This window comes from Carcharhinus amblyrhynchos, chromosome X, assembly GCF_965287045.1.
Source record: "Carcharhinus amblyrhynchos chromosome X, sCarAmb.v2.hapA, whole genome shotgun sequence".
Taxonomy (NCBI): domain Eukaryota; kingdom Metazoa; phylum Chordata; class Chondrichthyes; order Carcharhiniformes; family Carcharhinidae; genus Carcharhinus; species Carcharhinus amblyrhynchos.
In genome coordinates, this window is record NC_137359.1 from 5,706,446 (window position 1) to 5,727,081 (window position 20,636).

At 41.4% G+C, this 20,636-nt stretch overlaps 1 protein-coding gene across 1 annotated transcript in view; it reads right to left on the minus strand.

Moving 5' to 3' along the window:
* dnajc14 (DnaJ (Hsp40) homolog, subfamily C, member 14) overlaps window positions 1-20,360 on the minus strand; it is a 31,814-nt gene extending 11,454 nt beyond the window's left edge. The window contains exons 1-4 of the mRNA XM_080218091.1: window positions 20,111-20,360; window positions 11,093-12,961; window positions 4,880-4,986; window positions 3,257-3,376 (exon numbers count right to left, since the gene is read on the minus strand). Of these exons, the coding sequence (XP_080074217.1) occupies window positions 3,257-3,376; window positions 4,880-4,986; window positions 11,093-12,913 (2,048 nt within the window). The 5' untranslated portion in view covers window positions 12,914-12,961; window positions 20,111-20,360. The remainder of the gene's footprint in view (window positions 1-3,256; window positions 3,377-4,879; window positions 4,987-11,092; window positions 12,962-20,110) is intronic.
* Between the last annotated feature and the right edge of the window lie 276 nt (window positions 20,361-20,636).

Below are 20,636 nucleotides of genomic sequence, written 5' to 3' on the forward strand. Positions count from 1 at the left end.
AATGTTGCCTCACATCCATTTTAAATGAGCGATCCCTTATTTTTAAACAGAGGTCCCTAGTTTTACATTCTCCCCGAAGAGGAAATAGCCTCTCCACACTCACCCTGTAAAGACCCCTCAGGATCTCATGTTTCAATCAATTTACCTCTTATATTTCCAAATTTTAATAGATACAAGCCAAGCCCATCCAATCTTTTCTCACAAGACAAGCCACCCATTCCCAGTTATAGTCTGTTAAACCTTCTCTGAACTGCTTCCAACACATTTATACATATTTCCTTAAAAAAGGTGACCAAAACTGTACACAGTTAGTTATCCAAATGTGGTCTCAATAGTGATCTGTACAACTGAAGCATAACCTCCCTACTTTTGTATTCAATTCTCCTCACAATAAATGATAACCTATTAGCTTTTCTAAACTAGCCTCCTGTGATTCATGCACTAGGACTCCCAGATCTCTCTGCATCCCAGTTCTGCAATTTCTCACCATTTAGATATTCTTCATTATTCCTGCCAAAATGGACCATTTCACATCTTCCTACATTGTACTTCATTTGCCAAATCTTTGCCCACTCATCTTTTGTAGCCTCCTTATTCCCACTTCACAACTTAACTTTCCCACCTATCTTTGTATCAACAACAAATGTGGCAACCATCACTTCATCCAAGCCACTTATATAAATTGTAAACAGTCGAGGTCCCAGGGACACGAGGTCCCTGTAGCACACCACTTGTTACATTTTGCCAACCTAGTTTTACCATGGCTACTCCACCTAACCTGCATATTTTTGGACCGTGGGAGGAAACCAGAGCACCTGGAGGAAACCCACACAGAGAGAATGTGCAAACTCTAGTCACCCAAGCTGGAATTGAACCCAGGTTCCTGGGGCTGTGAGGCAGCAGTGCCACTGGGCCGCCCTATCCATGCCAATGTTATCTGCTATAACATGAACTTTAATTTTTCACAAGTAATCTCTAATGTGGTGCTTTATTAAAAGTCTTCTGGAAATCTAAATGCAGTGCGTCCACTGGTTCCCCTTTATCCACAGCACAGGTTACTTGCTCAAAGACCTCCAATACATTGACTGAACCCATGATTTTCCTTTCACAAAACCACACTGACTCTGCTCAATTACCCTTTGAATTTAGCCAAGAGCCCTGCTATAACTTTTTTAATAACAGCTTCTAATATTTTCCCTGTGACAGATGTTAAGCTAACTGGCCCATAGTTTCTCACTTTGTCTCCCTCCTTTCTTGAATAATGGAGTTACATTTGCTATTTCCCAATTTAATGGGACCTTCCTCAAATCTAGGGAGGTTTAGAAAATTAAAACCAACACAACAACTTCTTTTAAGAACCTAGGATGAAGTCCATCACGGAACTAGGCTCTTCACAGCCTACAGCTCCAACAATTTACTCAGTACCTCTTCCCTGGTGACTGTAATTGCCCTCCCCGGGTTCCTTCCATTTCCTGGTTTACAGCTGCTTGTGGGATGCTACTTGTATCCTCTACAGTAAGGACTGATATAAAATCCCTGCTCAATTCATCTGCCATCTCCTTGTTTTTAAATCGTCAATCCTCCAGGCTCACTTTCTATAGAACCAACGTTCACTTTGTTGACTCTTTTAAATACAAAACTCTTACTCTAATCGTTCCCTCCTTATTAATATTTTAGTCATCCTTTGCCATTCACGTTTTGTCTGATCTTCTGACCTATCACCATCATATGCTTTTTCCTTGCTACTATCTTTAACCTTTCTAGTTAGCAACTGGTGGAAGATCTGTCCCTTGGATTTTTTTCTTACTTGTTGGAATTATCTATTCTGTGAATTCTGAAATATCCCCTTAAATATTTGCCACTGCATCGCTATTGACCTATCCTTTAACCTAACTTTCCAGTTTATTTTAGCCAGCTCCACTTTCATAATTGTTCATTTAAGTTTCAAGACATAATTTAAGACTCAGTCCCTCAAAGTGAATGTAAAATTCAATCATATAATGGTCACTGGTACCTGGGGGTATTTCATTATGAGATTAATTACTCCCTGTCCCGTTGCACAAGACCAAGTCTAATATAGCCAGCTCTCTGGCTGGCTTCAGAACGTGCTGTTCTAAGAAACTATCCTGAAAACATTCAATTCACCTCTTACATTTCCAAACTTTAATGGCTACAAGCCAAGCCCATCCAACCTTTTCTCACAAGACCACATTCCCAGGTATTTGCTATTAAAGGTAAAGCTATTCTACCTTTGCTCACCTGACTTTTCCCGTCTGTATGTAGATTAAAATCCTCCACGATTATCACCATGCCTTTCTGACAAACTCCACTAATTTCCTCCTTTATGCTCCACTCTATAATGGTACAGATCCCACTGTACCAGCGCCTCCACAAACTGGAATCTACCACCCGAGCCTTATTGAGTCATGCGTTCATCATCTGATCTTATTTATCCAATGCCAATTTGCATGTGGCTTAAGCAATACTCCCGAGATTACGACTCTGCGAGATTCTGCTTGTTAATCTGGTGGCTAGTCTTCAGTGATTATGCAGAGCTATCCTCCTTTGTCCTGCCTGTGTCATTGGTACCTGCATGGACCACAACAACTAGGTCTCCCCTCACGGCACACACAGCCGCCAACCCCCCACCGTCCCGTCCCAGTGCAAGTTCTTCTCCAACACTAAACAGATGCCCTGAATCCTGGAACCCATGTCATGAACTCTTGAACCAGGAAGACTCTTTGCTGCAAGTGAATGGTATCAATCCCTTTGACTATACTATCGCCTACTAGCACTACATTCCTTTTTGCTCTCTACACTTGAATGGCTTCCATACCTCGGTGCTTTGGTCAGTTAGCCTATGACCTACTACTAAATCACACAAACATGAAAATAAGTCCAGCAGAAAAATGACAAGTTTGCTGATCTGAGTAAGAGCAATCAAAGCACACTGCAACTGGCCACAGAACTCCATTGGTGAGAAATAAAATTAGTCAGGGTTGCCATACGTGACTATTATTGCTGGAGGCAAACGTTGGCCTCAGCTGTGATCCCAGTTGAGGGAACAGACTAATATTCACTAACTAGGCTCACGAGATGAATGGTCACTTGAATGAGATACCAAAGGGTACATGACATCCATGGAATTCCAGCCAGAGTTTGCATGTTGAGGGAAGGGAAAACTGGAGAGGGGAGATCAACAAAACAAACATGACCTAGCTTTACATTTATTTAACAGATAAACGAAAGCACAAACTTGTGTTTTCCTTCACATTTACTGCACATCATAGTGTTCATGGCTTCCTTTAAGTCATCCTGGAGCTTGGTGAGAAACTCATTCATGGACCGATGTAACTCACTCTCTGCAGCCCGTTTGCTAAAAACAAATAACACAAAAACATCCAGTTATATCTGGAAATAAATCTAGAGCAGGAAATAGTCGAAAATTAAATTTGGGTTCCGCAATTCCTCAGAATATAAACAAAGACTCAATACAAACCTCGCTTTACAACAAGCTTTCAATATCCATCCCTGGGGAAATGCAGCTTTGATAAATTGAAAAGTTACACGAGAGATGTTGCACCTCATTGCATCTGCAAGTTGGCCCAAAGTGCTTTACAACCAACTAATTACTTTCTTTGAAGTGCAGTCAAAAAGCAAATGCAGCAGCCAATTTGCGCGCAGCAAGATACAACAAAGAGCAAGTGAACGAACAACCAGACAATCTGGTTCTGATGAGGTTGGTTGAAGGACTAACGCTGGCCAGGAGAAGGGGCAGAACGCTCCTGTTCTTCAAATTATGCTGTGGGATCTGAACAGGAAAACATTGCTTCCGTTTGGAGATCAAGAAAACAAAAAGGGCCGATCGCCCCAGGCTGCTCTTGCACAGCAGAAGTAGCACAAAGTAATAGCAGGTATGGCACTTCATGCAGTCTCCCTTTGCATTGCCTTGTGTGTGGAGTACTAAAATTACTTACAACCTCCTTCAAACAGAAACACTGAAGCAAATTAGATATGTGCAAAATAGAAAGAGGTTGCAAACACAACTCTAAAAACATACATAAAAGTAATGAAACAGGAGAAAAATAAGCCTAACTAGAGCTAATCAGGTACATATTTGAGTAGCCAAGTAATACTTTGGGTGGGATGTTCTTGTGTGCATGCCCACCCACTCACTATTGGTTGCCGGCAGGATGTCTTTGGCATTTTGCACGGCTCACTGTGAGGGAGCGGACACTTCTGGTAGGACCGCAAGATCCTACCAGCAGGGAGGGGCAGAAAATCATGCCCTTTGTCTTTTAAGGTGAATGTTCTAATGGATTTTTGTGCTGAGTAATGAGTGCTGGCAATGCATGGGAATGGGAAAACCTATACAGCCAGCTTCAACATCAAGTGCTTCCAAAATCACCAGTATGACATCTCGGCAGAAAACTGACAAGTTACTACTAATGGAGTTGGACTTTATAGATAGCTTGTGATGCAGGAATAGAAACTCAGTCAAATCTGTCCAAACTCCATTCATTAAGGACCTTGTAACCAACAGTGAAGAGACTTTAATTCCATTGGTCTGGGTTGTGCTTAAACCCAGTCTCGTGATAAAATGGTAACATCCTTCATGGTATCAGCAGGAACCTTTAGACATTTTAAAAAACATTAAATTTGGCAACACGTTCAAGCAGATTTTCATTCCCCAAATTAATTAAAATGGTAAGCTTAATAAAAAAATTACAAGTAATCAGATTTGAGTACTTCAAAACACATTGAAATTGTAAATCGGAATTCAAGGCAAATTAATATTTAAAAAAATGACTGATCCTAAAATGATAAGAACCAGAGGCCACATGGATATGTCTGGAATGCAGCAGTGAATTTTGCTTACATTTCATATTCCTTCCTTCTCTCAGGGTTGCTCACAATATCCCACGCTGCTCGCACCACCTTAAAGGCTTCTTCCGATCGTGGGTGTTGGTTTTTGTCAGGATGAACCTGCAATCACAATTGGGGTGGTTACTTTAGAAGAGAACAGTTTCTCAATTTAATGCACCTCGCTGAGCTACAACCAGTGATATTTCACAGAAATCCAGGCTTGCCAATCTTCGTTAATAAAAGAAAATTTAATAAAGCTCATCCTACTAATTTTGGGTGAAGATAAATGACCAAAAATGATGGGCAACTGTCTTAATACCACTTCAGGCCCTGCAAACAGACCAGGAAGGTTGCAGCTTTACTCATCAGTCAGTGCTATTACTTCATTTTAAGCCAGTAGAGTGCTGCAACTCACCTCAGCACACTGTCCCTTTGAGGGAGGTGCAGTGTACAAGGAAAGAAGAGGCGAAGGAACAAAGACGTGAGCTGGGGTTCACTGTCCTGACTAATATTCAACGACCCTGGCTAGAAGATTGCACAATATTGGGCGAGGACGGGATCAGGCTTGGCTCTGACGCCCTCTAGAGCGGAACAATCTGCTGATGCTATCTGGGGTTAGAAATGAAGACTCTTACTTAAGACAGTTCACCAGTTACAGAAATCATTTTACAACAAAACAGAATATTTTAAACTCTAAATTCCATTATTTATTAAATTGAAATAGTGAGACTCACCAAAATACTGTTATAGGTTGTCAAGTCCACCGATCTACAGCAAAGCATTGTATCACATTACATTACACATACAAAACTACTGCTAACCCAGAGAATGGGCCCTAGTCTGAACTAGTAGGGTGGAAATAAAGAGATCCCCCAACGATGGTGAAGAGTCCTCCAATAGAACTGCACAAACTCATTGCAGAAATCAGCGTACCTTCAACAGTAGGTCAGGGATGTGTGTCTTCTTTCAAATCATAAAAGACTGTATGTTTGATATTTTCTTGTGGAATTTTGCTAGTTGTGATTCAAAGCTTAATTATTGGACAAAAATTGTCGGGTTATACACCTCAAATGCATCCTATTGCCTCGTGATGAAAGGTCGTTGTCTAGGTGCAATGTTCCTTGTAAGTTACACGCATGGCCAAGCAGCAAATGGAAAAGTGCCGTGCAAGCTGCTCACAAGTTGTCCTGTTCGTGATATAGTGACACTAAAAAAACGTAAAGATACTTTGCACTCAAACAGACCACACATAACAGAAACAAATTTAGAAGGACATTTTTCTAGATGAATGGTTTATTGAGCATTAGCTAACAAGCCTATATTAGTGGCTCCCAGCCTATATAACAGCAATGCCTGACATTCTTTACCTACCGTTAAAGAGCTTGTTCTGTATAAGTGATACTTTTTTTCCTATAGGTGTAAATAGCTCTCAACACTTTCAGGGAGACTGTTGTCTTTAACTATGTGATCAACAGAAGTAAAAGGCTGCCTTTTGACCTTCCCTTTATCCCGTTTTATCCTTTGTGAAGTTAGTGGCACTTGTTGGGTAGAATAAAGTTGAGTAGAATAAGGGTGGATAGATCAGATCTTAGTTCAGTGGGAGGGGCAGTGGGAGTGCCTTAGACGGCAGGGGACTCGAGCCTAGTTCCAGAGGGCTGGAACACAACCAAAGCTGACACCTTATCAGTGCAGCACTAAAGGTGTCATCTGTTGGATAAGATACTAAATTGAGGCTCCTTCTGTCTTCTCAGGTAGATGTAAAAGATCCCATAATACTATTGGAACAGCAAGGTGTTCCCTCGTGCTCTGCCCAAGATTTATCCCTCAAACTAATTTCCCAGAAAAGATTATTTATTGCGTCACTGTTTGTGGGACCTTGCTGTGCATTACAACAGTGGCTACAGATTAAAAGTATTTAATATGTGGTGAAGCACCCTTGGACATTGGGGCAGTGGAAGGTGCAGTGTGAATACACGTTCCTGCTTCAATTTAATGTTATTTGCTAACAAACTCATCCTTGTGTAATCAGAGCATTTGGTGTTTCAGTGGTATCCACCCATTGGTCAGACATTTGTGGTCACAAATATTAAACATCTGGGCATACCTTTCTACCTAACAGAAAAAAGCAATTTCAAAACTTAATGTTTATATGAAATACAATATTAAATTTGCAAATGGAAACGGCAATAAATGAACCCTCACAAGGGCTGCCAGGTATTTAGTCATCAGCTATCAGAACAGTTTGAGCAAAATGTTCAGTAATGGTATCAACAAATACATACTTAGTTACTGTAACAACTTTCATTGAGTTCTGGAATCTCAATGTGAATACAGCAGATAGGAATGAAATCTCAACCTGAACCTTTAACAATACGAGAGAAATAGGAATGCATTATTAATTCCAGTCTAAGATGGAACAAATGTACAGTATAAAAGACTGATTTTAAATTCTCTCTACCTAGGCCACTAGATATCATAATACTGGAGCAGAAAGCAGGAATACAACTTGGATGGCATTGCAGCTGGCAAAACTGTTCTATTAGGAAGTCATTCGGGGAGCTGTGAAAAAAAAAAAATGACTTGTGTAGAACGTTGACCATCTTACTTTGAGCCCTCAAGTGCACCATAAATTTTATGTAACTATAGCACAGTCACAGATCCTTCTACAAATGTGCACTCAGTAATTTGTACAATATAAAGGGCACTGCTGAGACAGTGGAGCAAGTTGCTAGAGGCTATGTAACCTATTACATGGTTAGCCACCATGTAGAATCAGTTGCCTTGATACCAACTCAAGACTAAAAACGTGTTTGTGGAGCTTTGAAAGCTACAGTTTTTTTGTGAAACAGGACCTGCTCGTTGTCAGGGCAACATCAGCAGCTTTCTAACAATCAGGATCAGTCCAACTGCATATAACACCCTACCACACCACGCTGTGTACGATAAAAAGAACATGATAATTAACCACATAATACTTAGCACAACCCTATTTCCCCATAATCATCTGTAAATCTTTCGCTCTGATAACATGAGCATTGTTAAAAGTCAGTTTTAGAAAAGGTACTTCTTACTACTTTTGTGCCACGCACAATATTTTACAATTGGCCAACCACATGTCCTTCCCTAGGCTTCTCCCTTTGACCATCTTGGACCAGAATCCCACATTACACCAATTATCATGAAAAACAGCACTGGAGAAGAGAGGGGAAAGGAAATAAAACATCCCCAAACCAAACCCTGCTCAGGTCAACCTGGCTGTTATCGTTAAGAGGAGTTCTTTATAAAACAGCTACACAGAATTGTAAACAAATTTGGAAAAAAATACTGCTACTAGCAGCAAGGAGAAGTGGTGCATTTGCCAAGTTATCCCAGATATCAGCCACATTCTTGCAGTGTGGGAAAGACCTTTAGAGGTTGCATTCTGTTGGCTACATTCTAGTCTTTATATTTGAGTAGCCTGTTCTGAACCCATCAATTAGACTGCAGATCTCTGATAGAAACAGGAATCTCACATTAGATTTAGTTTTTGGATAATTTTGCAATTAAGAATTTTCTCATTTTGATCATCTTTCAAATTTGAGTGATGAGTCCAGGAGAGAATGTGTTGTAAAAAGTCCCAATAGCCCCAAGGAGAATGTCAACAAGAAGTGGAATTTTTTTAAACTGAGAAATGCCTTCGGTTGCAGTTAGGTAACTCACCACAGCAGCAGTAATACAAAATGAACCCTAATAACAGAAGAAGCAAAAAGTACGTCATCAAAACTTGAAAACAGGAAAGGTCAGATATTGCGAGAGGTGAAGTGCGGGGGTGGGGGGGGGGGGGGTGGGGGGGAAGCTTCTCATTTTGTATTTAAGATAATAAATGCCTGCTGTTTCAGCTGAAACACAGCCAGAATCTGCTGGGAAAATAATAACCAGTTTAACGTGCTCACTGCTATCAGTGCGTAAATAACCCAGCAACTGGCAGAGATGACAGGACACCCAATGAATTGCGAATCACATAAGCCGTCAGACAATTTGCGCCACTCCGCTGTTAGCCTTGCAAAAATGACAGCTTGCCATCAAAATCTCCAACAGCATCAAGTAATTGCTGCATTTGCGCTTTAAAGCAAATTGAACTTGCCGCAGAAAGTTAGAGCCAACAGCTCAAAGACTCTTGATGAGATTCATATTCCTGCAATGTTATTCAACCTTCCCTCCCAGAAAGCAACTGAAACTGTGGATTCTCATTCTGCAGATTTAAAACAATGTAAATTCAATTTATTTTCTCACTTTTCCTTTCTCTGTATCCAATCCATTTTTCTCTTTGTGCATCTTACTTGATTCTAATTCATCCCATTTCCTTGTCCAACCTTCCTCTGCTTTATTCTCAATGGTTAAGAAGATGGGTTTGTTGGTCTCATTGTTCACCCATTGCTCCAGTTATCAGCTTACATTTCCAGCAATTTGTAGTGGAAAAGGGTGAGCTGAGGGGGAAGGGGAGAGGAGAGAGAGAGAGAGACAGAGAGAGACAGAAATCTAAAATTGGCATCTGGTGAGATGCCGTGCTCCAGTCTGGGTCATTACGTTGCAATTCAATGCAGAATGCATCATGCAGTGTTGTTATTAGACATGGAACATTACTTTTGTCCATTAATATATCTTGTCCACACAGAGGCATTTCAGTATACAAAACTATTTCATAACTCAGTTGATGGCACAAGTTTATGGCTTCAAGTTCCACTCCAGAGACCCGAGCACAATATCCAGGCTGACACTCCAGTGCAGTATTGAGGGAGTGTGGCACTGTCACCTTTAAGAGGAGGCATTCAGAGAGCCTGCCCGGCCCTTCAGATGGATGGGAAAGATCCCACAGCCATTATTTTGCAGAGCAGCAGCAGAATTACCTCCAGTGTCCTGCAGAATATTTAAATCAACATCATGAGGAAAAAAAGGATCTGGTCATTATCACATTGCTGTTTGTGGGATCTTGCTGTACACAAATTGGCTGCCGCACTTCCTAATTTACCACAGTGACTGCATTTCAAATGTACTTCATTGGCTGTAAAGCATTTTAGAATGTCCCGAAGTTGTGAACAGCACCACGGAAATGCAAATCTTTCTTTCCGCGTTCGTGGAACTTTGGTTTAGAATGTCTGATTGCATATTTACTTCCCTCCAATGCTACAGGAAGTGGCGGCTGGCTGTGATGGAGAGGAAATGCCTCACCACTGCCAATGAAGTGGGCACTGCCAATCACTTTGTCTGCTGTTTTAAAGAACTCAGTCACTAGTGCACAGAGATTCAGTGACTGATATGTAGAGTAACTTCTTGAGCACCACTGCTCTTTTTGTAATAACAGAACCAAGACTGAGAACTCAGTGACACAGGAAAAAATTCAGCTCTGCTGTTAGACCATTGCGTGGACAAAAAGAGAGCAGACATTCTGGTTTGGTTCTCACTTTGCTGCATGCTTTGGGCAATTTCTGTGTGAGAAAGGCACTACACAAATACATGTTGTTGTTTTCTATGGGGGTATTAGTATGTTCTTAACCAAGCATTGAACAAATTGAGCAATCCCCCAGATGATGCTGCAACAGAAGAAAAATATTACCAGGTAAGCTTACATAACACTAGGAAATCAAGCATTTGAATTATATGAATCGATTATCTGACCGAACTGCACATTTATTTTGATCAAGCACTACCCATCCCTATTCCAATGGTCATGTAGGTAAATATATAGCAAAGCCTGACAGCAAGCCACATGGATCTGATTCAGTCTACTGTGTCTTGATTATCACAGCTGATTACTACAAACGAATTTGGTAATTGAGGGGTGAACAAAACAAAAACAAATCTACCAGCGTTCTGGCTCAAACGTTATCCAACTCCCCTGTACTTGAATTGCATACAAGTTACCACTAGGTGAAGTGGTGGACAAACCCTCTAACTTCAGTATCATTAAAGATCAGCAGCTCTTTAGATGTGGTAGCAAAGGGCCACTGGCTCACAATACTCATTACCTTTAAATTGCTATAAACATTATCATCTTCTCGTGTAACTACAGGGCATTTTAAAAAGGTTACCCAGAGCAGTAGAACCAAGATAAGCACAGGTTAACCCCAACAGATGGAATTAGACACTCACAACAATTAGAACTTTGGTCTGATAATCAGTCAAATGGAAATAAGAGTCAGACAACTGAACTTGGCTTTTAGTTAAAACGTTTTCATGCAGAACTCACCAGTACGGCCAACTGCCGATAAGCCTTTTTCAGCTCAGCATCAGTGGCCATTACCTCCACGCCCAGAACTTTAAAAGGATCCAGGTCCTCCTCCGGAATATCAGCCATTGTCAGCAGCCGGTCCACCTCGTGATCTGGCTGGTATCTACCTGCACTGGGTGACTGAGGAGATGGAGATGAAACCGGAGACTGGCCTGCAGTCCGCCATTTACCAGTTCGCCAGGATCGCATTTTCAATTTTTCCCACAGTCTTTTCATATAATTCCAAGTCCTAGATTCTGCTATAGACGAGCACAACCTGTGCAGAAATCGAACAGCTGGAAAATGGGGAAAGGTTTCCTTGCCCCATATGGGTAACTTCTGAAATATCCTGGAAACCCCAGACCTTCCATATTTGTAGCAGAGTTGTAAACATCCTATAAATAACATTAGTACGAGAAAAAGCAGAGCAAGCAGCATTTTTAAAAACTTTATAGTCGTCTTCATCGAGGAAAAGCAAAACCACCTAAGCTTCTGTGACCCTGATTTTGCCTGTTTAAGCAGCCACATGCACGAGGTCCTTGCACTGCCCTTTAGGGATTTTAAATCTTCCTTCTGTATCTGGCAACACGAATACACAAGCTTGCCCCCTGTTTCCACATACTCTCCACACTTGTGGGTCACAAAAAGAATGACATCCATTAGAATCTTTACATAGGTTACACATCTCCAAAGCAACTCCTCAGTTTGTTTTTGCACGCCATTCTTTAATCTGTCCCGGTTGTCAACGTGCTGACGCTTCCTCTCACCCTTTGTGTGCCTCTGTTTATTAGCAGCTGAAGACTTGCCATTCTTCTTCACATGCTCCCTTCCGTCATCTTTATCATAGCTGTTTGAGGAGTTCTCTTTTGTCGATTTGTTTCTCTGACGTTTACTGCTTTTCCTGCTGGTGAACTTCACAGGATAGCTGATATCTTCTGTCATTTTTATGGGGTTTTCATCCAATCCTTCATCTTCATTGAATTCTTCACATTCATCTATCCCATCTTCTTGAGAAGTGTTGGCAGAACGAATACAATCCAAGTTGTCGAGGAAAGACAGATTGTCATCTGCCCCAAAGGGGAAGTTGTGGTCTCCATAGCTGGTTGGTTGAAAGCATCCTTCCAAAAACCCATGAATACAGGCAGAGCTCTCCCCTTGGCGGATGGAGGACAGGCACCCATTCTCTCGTGAATCCTTGTCAGTAATGCCTTCACGATCAGTCGCATCCCCACCAGAGAGAATATATGGCTTCTCACTACTGGCCAACTCTGTGTCTTGGTTTTGAAGATTACACCTATCACCTGATATGCCAGAACAATAAAGAGATGGCATCTGCCCTGTAAAATCCAGATGTCCACAAGGGAAGCTCAACCCTTCCATGTCCAGTGTTTTCAACTCTTCATCTAAAAGCTGATCTGAAGATGGTTCTTTGTGATCAAAACAGTTTACATCACCAAGAGTCCAATTTGACAAGGTCACTGGTGTGCAATTCCCTGTATCAGTATTTCTTACTGGTTGATGACTTGTCCTTTGCCAGGTCGTATTCCCACGAGACGCATGGACGTGTTCTGAAACGTACTGACTTGAATCAGCACCATCACACCGGGTACGACAGGAGTACTTTGGAAAATCAGTCGTTTCATCATCACAGGGGGGTCTGCCAACTGGCCGTCCTATCTGATCAAACTGGGAATGGCTGTGACGGGACAACTGCTGCTCCTCTTTTACGTACCTGTGAACTTTACTTCTTTCTGACCACTGCAGATCATTACGCCTAGCATGGTGATCCTTTCTCTCCATTGCAGCAGGAACCCGAGTCGCTGGCAGTCATGTTTGTTCCATTTTCACCTAGAATCAATACACAAGATACAAGTGCTATAACAGAGAAACAAATACATGGAATAATTACATGATACATTTCAAATGTTTACAGGAACTAACAGTATAGTGTGAAAGCCATCTCAACACAAAGCATTTGTCTGGACAGTTATTTCCAGAACTTAGTATACGCTATAATATATAGCTTGTCCTGGTTTCATATACATCTTGCTCTTGTCATTTTATTATAAAAACCATCGATTAGATTTCTACTGTAAAATCACTCCTAAAGACCCATGATTCATTGCCAATAACAAAAGGATAACAGCAGATGCTTTCTTACCCAGACTATAGTTTCCCCTCTCTCCTGCAAGCAGAGAGTCGTGCTGGAGACGAGTTCCAGAGATATCACTATCCCTCTTTACTTTTTCCACATTTATTGAAGCTGGAGAAACTGGGACTTTTCTGGTCCAAACTGGAGTGGACTGAAGTATTTATTAACATGGTACACAAAGGCCCAAGGTCTGAAAACTTTAAATAAATCCGCGCACACAGTTTTTGTATTTCTACCAAAATATTGTCCTGTATTTCAGAGGTAGCTGGCCAAGAGTTAAAACTGGGATTGGAAGCTGCAACTTTGGAAGGATGCTTCCGACCAACCAGCTATGGAGACCACAACTTCCCCTTCAGGGGAAGGTAATCACTGCAAGATGGTTTTTTTATTCCTTCACAGGATGTGGCCATTGCTGGCTAGACCAGCATTTATTGTCCATCCCAACTGCCCTCAAGGTGGCTAGTTGCCTTCTTGAACTTCTGCAGTACTTGTGGTGTTGATATGCCCATAGTGCTGTTAGGAAGGAGTTCCAGGATTTTAATTCAGCAACGTGAAGGAATAGCGATGTATTTCCAAGTCAGGATAGTGCATGACTTGGATGGGAATTTGCAGGTGGTGGTGTTCCCATGTATCTGCTACATTTGACCTTCTAGGTGGTAGAGGCCATGGGTTTGGAAGATGTTGCCAAAGGCTTTTGATGCAGTGCATCTTGGATGGCATACACTGCTGCCATGGTGGAGAGAATGAACATTTAAATGCTGGATAGTGTGCCAAACAAGCAGGCCACTTTGTCTTGGATTGTGCCAAGCTTCTTCAGTGTTGTTGGAGCTGCACTCATCCAGGAGAGTGGCGAATATTTCATTACACTCCTGACTTGTGTCTTGCAGACAGTGGACAGGCTTTGGAGAGTCAGCAGGTGAGTTACTCAGTGCAGAATTCCGAGCCCCCTGCTTGCTCTTGTAGCTACAGCATTTATATGGCTAGTCTAGAACGCTGATAGAGCAAATTTAGCAGTGGTAATGCCATTGAATGTCACTGGGAGATGGTTAGATTCTCTCTTGCTGGATATGGTCACTGCCTGGCACTTGTGACACAAATATTACTTGCCACTTGTAAGGTCAAGCCTGGATATTGTCCAGATCTCGTTGCATACAGACACAAACTGCTTCCGTACCTGAAAAGTTGCAAATGGTACTGAATAGAGTGCCAAATCAGTGAATATTACCGATTCTGAACTTATGATGGAAGGCAGGTCACTGGATGAAGCAGCTGAGCCAAGAACAGCTTCAGGGAAGTCCTGGGGCTGAGGTGATTGACACCTCCAACAATCACAATCTATTTCTTGTCTATTTCATTGAATCATAGAATATCTACAGTGCAGGTGGTGGCCATTTGGCCCATCGAGTCTGCACCAACAATAATCCCACCCAGGCCCTATCCCCAAAACCCTACACATTTGCCCTGTTAATCCCCCTGACTCTAAGGGGGAATTCAGCATGGCCAATCAACCTAAGCTGCACATCTTTGGACTGTGGGAGGAAACCAGAGCACCCAGAGGAAACTCATGCAGATGTGCAAACTCCACACAGATAGTGACTCAAGCCGGGACTCTAACCATCAACTTCCTTTGTGCTAGGGCTGCTTGATGATGCACTTGGTCAAACGCTGCTTTAATATCAACAGTCATTCTCACCTCACTTTGATTTCAGCTCTTTTGTCCATGTTTGGTCAAGTGCTGTATTAGGGTCAGGAACTGTATCACCTTGGCACAACCCAAATTCAGCAGGTTATTGCTGCATGAGTGCTGCTTAATAGCATTGTCAACAACACCTTCCATCACTGAGAAGAGGCTGACGGAGCAGTAATTGGCCTGGCTGGGTTGTCCTGCTTTTGTGGACAGACATACCTGCACATTTTTCCACACTGCCTTTGTAGCCGCACTGGAACAGGTTGGCAATAGACAACTAATTCTGGAGCACAAGTATTCATTACTGCCAGGATGCTATTAGGGCTCAAAATCTCTGCTGTATCCAGTGCCTCATTTCTTGATATCATGCGTGAATTGAATTGGCTGAAGGCTAGCATCTGAAATTCTGAGGACCTCAGGAAGCAGAGAGATGGATCATCCACTTGGCACTTCTGGTTAAAAGGTGGTTCATTTTATTTTTTGCACTAATGTGCTGGGCACCCCCATGATTGAGGATGTGGATATTTGTGGAGGGTCCTCCTCCAGTCCACCACTGCCCTCACCATTCATGACTGGATGTGGCAGTACTGCAGAGCTTTGATTTGATCCTACAATTAGCCAACGAAGCATTGGGGCAGGGTCAGCTAATCGTAGCCCTCTTTGCTCCACTCAGCTCCAACCAATCACATGGTGCATTTACCAACTGAGTTGTTGGGAAAGATTTAATGGAATATTATCAAGACTTTAGAATTATCATGGTCATTGTTGACTGCTCAGATTAGACAACATTTGAGCAAGTTTTGGTTTAAAACTCATGTGGCTTTATAGTACTCATAACTGGAGAATTATTAGCTATCTTTACTTGCTCGCGCTCTCAGTTCTACAATTACCAGTGGAGGCGAACTCGTTGGGGTCTTTTAAGAGACTTCTGGATGAGTACGTGGGATTTAATGGGATTGAGAGTTATAGATAGGCCTGGTAGGTAGGGATGTGATCGGCGCAACTTGTGGGCCGAAGGGCCCGTTTGTGCTGTAGTGTTCTATGTACCAGGACAGCTAATGCGCATTTACTTTTCCTGTCACGTGTATGCTGTGCACACTTAAAACATCATCCAGTTGGCTTCAAAGGACGAGTACAGAGCTTATTGGAATGACAGAACTCAATTCAGTTTTAGAATGATGGCATGATGGGTTTGAGTTTTTTTTTTAAATCTACAAGTTTTAATAGTCTATTACTTATATTTGGAATTTTTAGCCTGGTATACATTCAAAATGATGATTCAAACTTTACAGAAATTTGGAGGAGTGAAGCCATTTAGATATTCCATTCTAAATTTGTACATTTGCATGTATAGTGGACATTGCTGATGCAAACCTGGGAGTTGTACACACATCCCTTTGCAGTGGATGGACTGCAGCCCCACCACTGGTGAGAGAGAGTAATTACTATAAGTTTTGCACAGTTTCCATAGACATAGGAATTTGTAATGGAACATTCAAATAGGGAAGGAATGCATAGCTTTAAAATGGAGACTGAAATGCATCTGTGCACTTTGGGCTGTTATTGCCTCAAACTTTAACTCCACCTAACAAAATACATTTGCCTTGACATACTGCACACATTGAATTTGAGTTTCATCTTTGGGCACTAGCAGGAAAGTGAGAGAACACTATGGAATTATTTCATTGGTGCAGCCTGGTTAATTTCTTAATTTGATATTGAAAAACTTCAAATTTGTCTGATGCCTGTGCGCCAGAGAAAATGAGAGCAATTTGAAGAGTCTTCCCAAACAAGGAGAATTGGCAGATACATTTTTTAAAAAAATGAGGTGGTTTGGTGGTGGGGGAGAGAGAGAGAATTCAGGTGAACTGAGTGTCAATGTGCATCAAAGATTACAGGAAACAGGAACATAAGTGGTTTTTGGTGTAACTCACTCAGGTTTAAAATTCCATGATCTCTTGCACCAATTCCACCAGATTGCATTATGATTAATGCAAATGAGCAAAAACTTAACTCCTAAATATATTATAATTTTGGTAGATATTTAAGAATCCAGATTGTGGTGCAAGCTTTGTCAGCTTTTGAGTCAGCAATGGCAGCACACTCAGCTCCGAGTCAAAGACTGTGCACCCAAGTCTCATTCCAGAGACCAGAACCCATAATCCAGGCTGTGACTTCAGTGTTATCAGAAGTCCATCTCAGATGAGATGTTAAACCAAGGCCCTGTCTATCCTCTCAGGTGGATGTAAAAAAAAATCATCCCATGGCACTATGTAAACAGCAGGGTAATTCTCCCTAGCATCCTGGAAAATATTTATCCCTCAGCCAATAACACCAAAAACATTTATTCTATTGCTGTCTGTGGGGGTGTTCACTGCGCAAACTGCCTGCCGCATTTCAACAGTAACTATACTTTAAAAGTACTTTACTGGCTGTAAAGAGCTTAGGGACATCTTGAGGTTGTGTTTAGTTCTTGCTTGCTCCTTTACTCTAATGCATTCCTATATCCATTGTACTCAGTACATCTGTTCATTTCTTCCCTAAGAGTCCCAAAATCTCACTTTACCTGGGGAAATTGTTACTCAATTTGCTGTCATATCACTTTAGGGAGCTTTACACTAAAACACGGGTGCGTTAACAGCCACTATATATTTTAATAAATGTAACCTGTTTTATTTTACATAACCAACCATTCAAACCAAGCTTTACTTGTAGTTTTGAGGTTTTTTTTATTTCAAACTATTTGCAGCGTAACTGAATCTTGTTGGCCTAACAAAGATTTCAGCATCAACACTGAACAACATTTTAACAGGAGTGGATGTTTTACTCTCCCAGGCTGTTGAGAGATGGCTGCCATTAAGGGCAAGTCAAAAATAAGACAACTTTGTTCAACTGTTTTTTACCAAATGCAAAAGAGTACTTTTATCCAATAAACTTACACATTTTATAATCAGAATGCAGTTTTATTTGCACTACATCAGCTTACATTTCTAACGTAAACCATTTACCAAATTTCAATTCTGGTTCTTTTGCCACTTGTTTGCAATTACCTCCCTAAACCTTTCCATCTCTGCCCTTTAAGATGCTCCTTAAAACCTACCTCATCAGCTAAGTCTTTGGTCACCTATCCAAACATCTCCTTACATGGCTAAGTGTCAAATTTTGGTAACATACCTGTGAAGCACCCCAGGACATTTTGCTACATTAAAACCACAATATGAATGTATGATGTTGTCCCAGAAAACATTTAGAGCAGATTTAGAATTATACCACTAAGCACAGGTGTGTAGAGCATGAAGATTTCACACACCCAATATTATGTTTTTAATTGAAATTCTGGTGAGAAAATCAAAATGCGTACATAAAATTCACGTGCCTGTGATGCTTTACTGAAATCCTGATGACATGGTTACCTCTATAGGTAAGACTTATTATAGCATCCTCTATTTTAAGTGCAAACTAAAGGTATTAGAACAATCTCAGATTATATGCTTTCACACTTACAATTTATTACATTGTCACCCATGTCATTTATATCCCCATCTGCTCTAAAGCAGTTTGACGATGTAATAACATATTCAAACAATTACCGCTCAATAGTCTTTGAAAGTTGGTCAGTATTTAAATAATTCTTAGTAGCAACCATGTGCACACAAGAATTAAAGGAGACAATAACCTTGCCAGTAATCACTTCTGCTCAAGTGAGCTAGCAAATGCTGGGTGAAAATACTCAACGTTATGAACAGTAATTTTCACTTACCATAAGAACATAAGAAATAGGAGCAGGAATAGGCCATCTAGCCCTTCGAGCCTGCTCCGCCATTCAATAAGATCATGGCTGATCTGAAGCAGATCAGTTCCACTTTCCCGCTTTCTCCCCATAACCCTTAATTCCCCTGTCCATCAAAAACCTATCTACCCATGACTTAAATATATTCAGTGAGGTAGCCTCCACCACTTCAATGTGCAGAGAATTCCAGAGACTCACCACCCTTTGAGTGAAGAAGTTCCTCCTCAACTCTGATGTAAACTGTCCCTCCCTTAATTTGAGGCTGTGCCCTCTAGTCCTGCTATCCTTTCTAAGTAAGAAGAATCTCTCTATCCCATCTATCCCCTTCATTATATGTCTCTATAAGATCCCCCCTCAGCCTTCTAAACGCCAACGAGTACAGGCCCAGTCTATTCAATCTCTCCTCACAGGCTAACCCCCTCATCTCTGGTATCAGCCCAGTGAACCTTCATTACATCAATTTTCTTAAAAAACTCAACAACGCACACATATGTAACAGAGATATCTTCACTTTAGCTCCATACACAGATAGTAACAGCTTTGTGCAGTTTTAAGCTACAGAGACCAATGTAAATATGAACATGGAGCAGGAAAAAAATGATTCTTTATGCAGTGTTACAAGGGTATTTTAATCACTAGTTTTACAATATAATTTACTCGTTGGCCAATCTCCCAATAACCTAATAAATTTTAGCAACTCCACTCAAAGCAGTAGGGTAATATATGGCATTTATGCCTTTGCCATGTTTTAAATACTTTACTAAATATTGCGTCACTGATGGATACGTTTTTTAGATGATATAATCAATTCAGCCTATTTTTTAATTATTTCCTTCATATTCAACATTTTGAAATGTGTTAAAAGTCTCACCCAGTTAACAATTTAACCAACTTCACACAAACTAATAAGTTTTAAAATGCCAGTAGAGAAAACACTTTAAACGACACAGTAATAAGAAACCAATCCATATTAAGATCATAGAAATCGACTTATTTAATATTTAGTCATATTTTACAAGAACTTACACTAACCTTCCAGCAAAAAAAACATCGATTAAAATTTTCTCTGGTCTAATGTCAAGAGAATTATACTCTTAGCTTTTAAAAACACGTTGAAAACAAATGCTAGTCCTTTGGTAATTGGGATATTTACAACCCAATGGTGGTGGAAACGGAACCGCCCCTCGAAGACGAGCTCCCGCCCCCACTACTTCCTGATTGGCTGAGGCTCAGGGTTCGAGGGGAACGTGCCGCTATGATTGGCTATGACGCCTGTCAGTTGGAATTGCTGCGCGCGCTGCCCTCCCCCTCCCTATTGGGAGTCAGTTAGTGGGTTTGATTTTCAGAATGTCACGAGACGGATCTCACCTCCGCTTCAAGCGACGCTCCTCTCACCGCATCGAGGAGGGGGAAAGCGGCAGTCGAGTCGAGTTGCCGCCGATTAGTGGTGAGGCGGGACTTTCAGCGTCTTTACTCCGAACAAAACCGCCCGTTTCAGCCAGTTTCTGAGAGCAGTGGCAGGGTGGGCGGGATACCAGTTCCACTTCCGGTGTGAGCCAGATCTGACGTCACCACCTAACGCAGGCGCAACGAGTGACGTAACCTGGCGTAAATAAGACATCAGAGCAGCCCATTGAGCCTGCCCCACTATTCACATATCATTCAGCCCCATTGCTAGTTGCTCCTATAAATCTTCACTCCCTCGTACAATCTGTAACTCAGCCAGGGTGACCAACTCGTGACAAAAAAAGATACAGGGCGAACAGCATGAAAACAAAATCAGCTTATATTCTGCTCGCCTCACTATAGGAAAGACGTAGAAGCTATTGAAAGGGTACAGAGGAGATTTACAAGGATGTTGCCTGGACTGGGAGGCATGCCTTATGAAGTTAGG